Source organism: Frankliniella occidentalis, unplaced genomic scaffold (genome assembly GCF_000697945.3).
Source record: "Frankliniella occidentalis isolate FOCC.00 unplaced genomic scaffold, Focc_3.1 Scaffold490, whole genome shotgun sequence".
Classification (NCBI taxonomy): Eukaryota; Metazoa; Arthropoda; class Insecta; order Thysanoptera; family Thripidae; genus Frankliniella; species Frankliniella occidentalis.
Window position 1 is genome coordinate 93,977 of NW_026267608.1, and position 7,304 is coordinate 101,280.

General features: G+C 37.1%; 4 protein-coding genes across 7 annotated transcripts; 2 read left to right on the forward strand and 2 right to left on the reverse strand.

Moving 5' to 3' along the window:
* Positions 1–111: 111 nt before the first annotated feature.
* Positions 112–2,599, reverse strand: LOC113209088 (dnaJ homolog subfamily C member 1). Its single transcript, XM_026426431.2, has 9 exons — positions 2,432–2,599; positions 2,210–2,311; positions 1,912–2,130; positions 1,728–1,837; positions 1,523–1,639; positions 1,258–1,443; positions 976–1,167; positions 651–885; positions 112–558 (listed from the first exon to the last, which is right to left on the reverse strand). The coding sequence occupies exons 1-9, from the start codon at positions 2,570–2,572 to the stop codon at positions 391–393; spliced, it is 1,470 nt and encodes a 489-aa protein (XP_026282216.1). The 5' UTR covers positions 2,573–2,599; the 3' UTR covers positions 112–390.
* Positions 2,600–2,835: 236 nt separating this feature from the next.
* On the forward strand, positions 2,836–4,212 carry LOC113209090 (LDLR chaperone boca). Its single transcript, XM_026426434.2, has 5 exons — positions 2,836–3,000; positions 3,090–3,164; positions 3,237–3,397; positions 3,492–3,636; positions 3,713–4,212. Exons 1-5 carry the CDS (start codon positions 2,836–2,838, stop codon positions 3,776–3,778), a joined length of 612 nt encoding a protein of 203 aa, XP_026282219.1. The 3' UTR covers positions 3,779–4,212.
* LOC113209089 (NEDD8-activating enzyme E1 catalytic subunit) lies at positions 4,143–5,951 on the reverse strand. Its single transcript, XM_026426433.2, has 4 exons — positions 5,186–5,951; positions 4,920–5,105; positions 4,643–4,836; positions 4,143–4,567 (listed from the first exon to the last, which is right to left on the reverse strand). Exons 1-4 carry the CDS (start codon positions 5,804–5,806, stop codon positions 4,231–4,233), a joined length of 1,338 nt encoding a protein of 445 aa, XP_026282218.1. The 5' UTR covers positions 5,807–5,951; the 3' UTR covers positions 4,143–4,230.
* Positions 5,952–6,097: 146 nt separating this feature from the next.
* Positions 6,098–7,304, forward strand: LOC113209091 (uncharacterized). 4 transcript variants are annotated; one of them, XM_026426437.2, is made up of 2 exons: positions 6,098–6,215; positions 6,479–7,304. In XM_026426437.2, the coding sequence occupies exon 2, from the start codon at positions 6,553–6,555 to the stop codon at positions 6,919–6,921; it is 369 nt and encodes a 122-aa protein (XP_026282222.1). In that variant the 5' UTR covers positions 6,098–6,215; positions 6,479–6,552; the 3' UTR covers positions 6,922–7,304. The 4 variants fall into 4 exon arrangements, with proteins under 4 accessions (XP_026282222.1, XP_052130970.1, XP_026282220.1 ...); XM_052275010.1 differs by having other exon boundaries at positions 6,103–6,215; positions 6,443–7,304; XM_026426435.2 differs by having other exon boundaries at positions 6,109–6,350; positions 6,443–7,304.

Genomic DNA, 7,304 nt, shown 5'->3' on the forward strand with positions numbered 1-7,304 from the left:
CGGTGGCCTGTATGTAAAGGTTCCTGTTCATCAGATTTTAAATTTAAGCCCATTGCAAAGCTACAATTAGAAATTGAAAAACTGGTGAAAATAATAAGTAGCTTTTTCAACTTTACTTCTGGTCCTGCTTAATATTATATTTAGTCACACTTAGAACAAAGGCTTATTTACATATTTGCTTTTCAGCACACAACATATCAGGTCAAAGCTAACAAAGCTAAACAGTTCATTATAATACTGGGTTTAAACACCAAAGAACACAAATCCCATAATAAAAAAATCACATTTTTTCCATTGTTGGCAACAGATAAATAAAACACTATATGATACACAAATAGTTTCACAGCCAAGAGTTGCTTCTGATGATTACACATACCATTAAAATTGACACTAGCTAGAAGCATCGCTAAGACAAGGTTCATTATCTAAGGCTTCAGTTTCTTCTGTTTTTTCAGAATCTTCAGTATTGACGGTTTCTTCGACCGTTTGAGCATTCTCTTTCTCCTTCTTTTTCTTCACCAAGTCCACAAGGTATTTAAACCTTATCATGCACTCCTCCTAGAAAATAAAAGAAAGCTTTCAGTTAAATCAAGTTCAAACATGATTAAAACTTCAAAATGGACCAGTTTTTTTTTTGTTTTTTTTTTTACCTTAGTCTTATCAGGAACACATTTTGCTATTTTTTCCCATCTATCTTGAGTCGAACCTTTAGGGTATTTAATTAAAGCTGCCTCAAGAGCCTTCTGTTGGATTTGATTCCAAGAAGATTCCATTTTACTCTCATAATCGGCTTCGGCTTCAGTTGGTTCACAATCCCCCAGTTTCCCACCTCGCGTCTTGACCTTCTTGATTTTAAGAAGATGCTGGACTTCACCTTCACCCTCTCTAAAAGCCAAAGTTAATTATGGAATTAATCATAAAGAGAATTTAAAAAGTCAGAATTATGAGACTAGATTAGAACAGAGAATTTCTCACCTTTCAGCATTGGGTGTTTTGTAAAGCCCTTCTTTTACTCTCTGGGCCATGTGAGTTACTTCATGAACTGAACGTTCCATAGCGTCTGCAATTTTTTCCCATCGCTCCAGTGAACCAGCTGGAAATTTCTTTACTAATTTTATAAGTTTATCTATATCTTCATCAGTCCACAAACCGCCACTTTGAGCAGGCCTGCAATTTTGACATAAAAGATAGAAATGGCGGTACTGTATACTGGTGCACACACTGCACACATGCAAAAGACCTTGAATTCATACATACTTTTTCATTTGTGACTTCATCTCTTTCTTAGCCTTGGCTAAAATTTGAGCCTGGGTAAGAACGGAACTGTCATCTCCAGTTATTTCAGGAGCAGAAAATCCACCACCTTTACGTTTTCTTGGTCCACGTCCTGCTTTCTCTGCAGCTGCTGCTTCTGCTGCAGCTCTTTCTTCTTCTTCCATAAGTCTGTAAAATATGCAAGAAAACCATGAAATCTATGTCAAGAAGCTTGACTGAAAAATTGGAAAACATTTGTCATGTATACCTTAATTCTTCCTGAAAACGCTTACGTTCCTGCAGTTGTTCTACTATAATAAAAGGTAGTTTGGCAACTAACCACCAAAGGAAACGAGGAATTTGAAATGGGAGGGTGTCCTTGACACTGGAATAAAATCAAATACTGTAAGATATATATGTACCATACTAGGTTTACAAAGAAATACTCAATGGTGTTGAGTATGACAACTCACCTTGGAATTGGGATCTCTGACAATACTTCTTCAACAACAGGTGCATCTCCTTTACTTTTCTTGACTGCTTTCTTCTGCTGCTTCCGCATCTTTGATGAAATAAATTCTTGCTGTTTGAACAGAATCAAGCAAACTTTAATAGTCTATAATATTAAACCACAAGTAATTTGTAGGTACTACTTACTGCAATGAACTTCTTCTCCAAGTAAGATCCCCATCCAACAAGATATTGTCCAACAGTCAAAATAACAAACAATATAACAGACATTTCCGCTAATCCCATCTTGCGTACTCTTCGATAGTAGTAAACTGCAGATTTCCAATCTGGTAATCCATTAACCAGGACGTCATCATACAGCTTTCTTTTATTAGGATCTTTTATTACGTCGTAAACAGCAACCAGCTGTGACAGAAACAGAAGCATTCATTATTGCTTTATCCCTGATCTGCAATTGCAAGGTATTAATTGATACTTAACTTACCTGACGGAACTTAACATCTGCATCAGGGGCTGAATTTTTGTCAGGATGAAGCACCAAGGATAGCTTACGGAATGCCTTCCGAATTTCTGTAGCTCCTGCATCCTATATAAACAAGCCAGAAAGTATCACATATACATCTACGATTTTAACAACAACAAAAAATAAGTTGGAAATGCTATTCAAAGTTCATTTTAATTAAAAAGATCAAAAGTGACTACATACTTTAGGTATTTCAAGAAGTTCATAGAAGTTCTTATTAACTTCTTCTACCAAGTCAAACAATTCATACTCATCATTGCTCCAAGCACTTGCAAGCACACAACACCCCGCCAAAATAAGAAAAAGATAAGTAACAGAGCGCATGACAAAGGTGTTTCTTAAAATTAAGAGAATTTGAAAATTTCCCCAGTTAGAAAATTTGACTACGTGGTGCACTTCAGACGTGAACGCACGGAACAGCAGACAACCCCCAACAAACCCGTTCGGTTGAGGTTATTGGCCCACCGGGAGAAGCGACCTGCAAATAACCATCCCGTCTGCATTGTGCACACCCACCCGCCACAGAACAACTTTGACAACTTGGCGTAACCGAGCCGGTCGATTGCGTTATTTTTTGTTTGAATGAAATGTTCGAAATGAAGAAGCTCGCCATTTTCAGTGTTTTTGCTCTTTCGCTCTTTGTTATTGTCAGTGGGAAGAAAGCAGACCCAGAAAAGAAACCAGAATGGGCGAAAAAGGACATTCGAGACTACAGTGATGCTGACATGGAAAGGTTACTGGACCAGTGGGAGGTACTTCTTTGAAATTTACGTCAGTATTTTGTAGTGCTCGCCGTCATTTGTAATTTCAAACCCAACTACCTTAAATTTGTACATTATAGGAAGACGAGGAGCCCTTACCTCCAGATGAATTACCAGAACACCTTCGTCCTCAACCAAAAATGGATCTAAGTGGGGTATGTTTCATTATTTGAAGACTTGTATAGCAAAGTTTCACATCATTAATCCAACCAATGTTCTATCTTCAGATTGATATGAATGATCCAGAACAGTTACTCAAAATAAGCAAGAAGGGGAAAACCCTCATGATGTTTGTCCACACGGCGGAAGGAACTCCTCGGCATGAAACAGAGGAGATAACAAAACTGTGGCAGACAGGTTTATGGAACAATCATATTCAGGCTGAAAGGTGAGCATCTTCATCTAAAGAACTTAATAGATTTAGTGTTGCTCTCTTGTGCAACTATGCAACTAACTGTATTTTGCTGATCCTTTGTCTTTAGATACCTTATTGGTGACGATCGAGCCATCTTCCTTTTCAAAGACGGTGCTCATGCATGGGATGCTAAAAACTTCCTAGTGGAACAGGAGAAGTGTTCACAAGTCATAATAGAAAGTAAAGCTTATCCAGGACCAGCATTTACTCAGGTAACATTTAACGTATCATAAATCTAGCAATATTGTCCAGAGATTTATTTTAATCTCGGTTTCTCTTTCAATCAAGGGTGGTGAAGAATTTGGACCTCAAGTAAGGGAGAGTGATCGTAAAAAAAGAAAAACAGAACTGTGATGTAGCTTTTGTTAATAATTTACAAATTATGTGTTACTTTTGCATTTACATTAGACACTCAATTATTTTTAGTGTTAAGAAAAAAAATGTATTCTAGAAATTTGTAATGAGAGGTAGTTTGTATGTGTGCCAATAATGCAGAATATTTTGATGAACAATGAAAACACATGAGCTGGTTAGATCACATTTAAAGAAATCCTATCGCTTTTAGGATTGTCTGCATCTGCTCTTCTGTATAGATTCTAAACTTTGTTTACCAAATTAGGTTACTTTTTCAAATTTATTTAATGCTCTTTGACATGTTTTTTTTAAGTAGCTATCAGTGTTTCTGAGGGGGGAAATAAATTAAGATTATCAATAGAACTGATTTAAACTATTACAGTTTATATAATCTCTCAACAAATAGTAATAATACAAAACCTTATTTTCATAAATGACCAGTGTTCTACTTGCTATTCCTGCATTTCTACACAGCTATTGGTGAAAGCAATTTTAATAGTAATTGTGTTGGGGGTAGTATCATCAGCTACAAACAGTTCACAACCATCAAAGAGTCCAAGCTCACTTAAAGACTTTTTCAAATTGTCACGAGTTTGTTTCTCAATGCTCGCAACATTTGACATGTACAGTGTACGAACGCGGCCACCTGCAGATGTTGTGATGCCTGGAGATTTCATTTGAAAAGATGGGCTGGTGCACAAAATATTTAGAACATCTTGTAACTTGACATTGGCATCAGCTATCTCTAGAGTCTTTGGTTTCTGACTGCATATCAGACAGTCTTCTTTCCTGGTATCAGAAAGGAAAATATATTAGCCATTTTATCAACTTCTGTTCCATTTCAATCTACTGAATAATTTCTACCTTTCAGCTTCATATGTGTAGGTGTAAATACCATCAACAACATTTAACACCATATAGTTATTCAAAGGTACACAACAACTTGTTGCTATTTTGAACACTTCAGTGGTGCATGCTGCAGCAATGACTGCATTAGTAGAGGCAACAGCTGGAATTATATTTTTTACCACGCCTTGAACAAGTCTGTATGTTATTCCCTACAACAAAAGTATGGAGGCAAATTAAAAAGTGAAACATCACACATAAAGAATTAAAAATTGTAAAAAGTATCAATATTTACCTGAATGCCAAATTGTGAGGCTCTTTCTAGTGCCTTCTCAAAAATCCAATTGATGTGAACTGGGTCATCGCCATCAATTGAAACGTCCCATGGATTCTCTTTTGGCCACTGTATAATCTTGACATATTCAATGCAATGTTCCGGAAGACGTGGCGTGTTTGCAATTGTGCAAAGAGGATAAGTTACCTAAATAAAGGAATAATTTACAATGCTCTAACAATGAAAACTCTAAAGAGTGATTTTAATAAAATTGCAAGGATTGTTACCTGAGGTGGATACAAATCTAAAGTGCATTCAATACAAGCTGTAATTCCAGGAAGCACAACCCTGGCATTGCCCTTGAAGCCTTCAGTTCCACCATCAACCATTGGGATGAGACTTGACTGATCGAGAACACCATCGCTATCATAAACCAGCATTGAAACTAAAAGTGAGTTGATCCATCTTCGTGCCACAATTGAATCCAAACCACAGACTACGATGTGGAACTGACGATAAAAAGACTCGTCATAATCTTGAATTTTTTTGAAGTGTGGAGTAACGTTGCAGCCAGGTACTCGAGTGTTAATAAACCGAGCTGCAACTTCAGCTTTTGATTGACCAATGTCCGTTCTTCGAAAAAGAAATTGTCGGTTGAGATTAGACAAGTCAATTGTATCCATGTCAATAACATGAATCTCTCGGAAGCCCATTAGTGCAAGGTCTTTCAGCAGTTCACAACCAAGACCACCAGCACCAATAACCAAAATTTTACAAGAGTTCATCAGAAAATTCAGCGTTTCAGTAGATGGCTCAAAGTCAGGGTGGCAGAAGGGGCCAGACCTCTCCAGGACCTTACGGAGATGTCCCCATCGCTGATTTGTTGCTTCTTGAGTGTCGGTAGGCATGTTGGCAGTTGATGGCTGTGAAGTCCCAATGTTTCAAGACGAGACTTATCCGTCTAAATAAACATAAAAACAACACACAACTAACTCGAAGCTAAAGAGAAGATACCGGTGGATTTTACCGATGCTATTGTCACACACACACCAACATTAGTGCGAATAGCATGCAGTGGGTTATTCATCCCAATTTTGGTGCGAATAGCTTTGAGTCGTGCAAACACGTCACTAGTGGTTATTTGACAGGAGGTCCCAAGTTGAACTTGTGCAAATATCCACTATTTTTATTATTTACACTCACATACTGCGTGCGCCGCGAACGACTACGAACGTCTGAAAGTTCCATATATTTTAGAAGATTTATGATTTATGATTTATGACGGAGAGTGTTAGGATGCCTCGGAAATCTGGTTTAGTACGAGATCAAATTTGGTTTAATTTAGTTTAAACTAATCTTTGTCGGATCATACTTAACTTCTCCAAGTGCCATAAAACTTTCATTGCTTGGTGAAGAATTGATTCATAAGCTGTTCCAAGAATTAAAAGCAATGTACGATTTATATTAGTTTATTGAACAATGTCAAAAGAACGTTAAACATTATATACCACAATTATATCATAATATCCTATCTGAATTTTCAGGTATCTTATTTACGTAAAATTTTCAATGTACTACAGATAGGGCACCAGCTCCAGTTGAATTCCATTACATCGAAGAGGAACTGCTCACAAACTCAAAGGATAATCACAACATGAGGCAAGAAAAAGAAACGGAAGACCTTTTGAAATTGGTAGAACAACTTGTTCATTATACTAAAAATGACTCAATTAAAAAAACTTTGTATCCGTACCTGAGAAGTACTCTTGGTGATTTGTTGGCTCAGTGCCGGTCTATTGTCGATCAGGCAGATGACTCTCACACAGTTCCCAAATTCCAAGAAAAAATTGATATAAAGAATGATTTACTAGCTGCAAGTATAAATGCCACCAGGGACAGCAGCTGTGCTGGTCCTTGTGTTTCTTATGATAAAATGAGTTCCCTTAAAGCTTTAGAACCAGAATCCTTGTTTGTTGAGACGGATATGACGGACAATGCAGAGCAAAATGATGCTCTCAATTAACGCGCTTGTTGTCATCTATTCAGTTAAAAATCTCACACTTTATGTCTTTACTACATCAATCTGATCACAAAATGGCATCAAATTGAGTGGCTTGAAATATGTGACAGTGACCGTCAGATTCATGTCAGTGTACTTGTGTCTATTCTGACAAGTCTGTATTAGTTGGGTGAATAAAATGTACTTTCTGAATGATCTCTTATTAGCAAGTTTAAGACTGTGTAATTGTATTTGCAAGGTCAACTAATTAACTTGGATCATTCAATATGATGTGGCATCATACGTCTCTTCCACAGCCACAGGTGCTGTGGTGGCTGAGCCAGGCATTCAATTACCGTGTTCTTTTGGGGTCGCTAAGACTACATTATAAAGAATAAACAATGTTT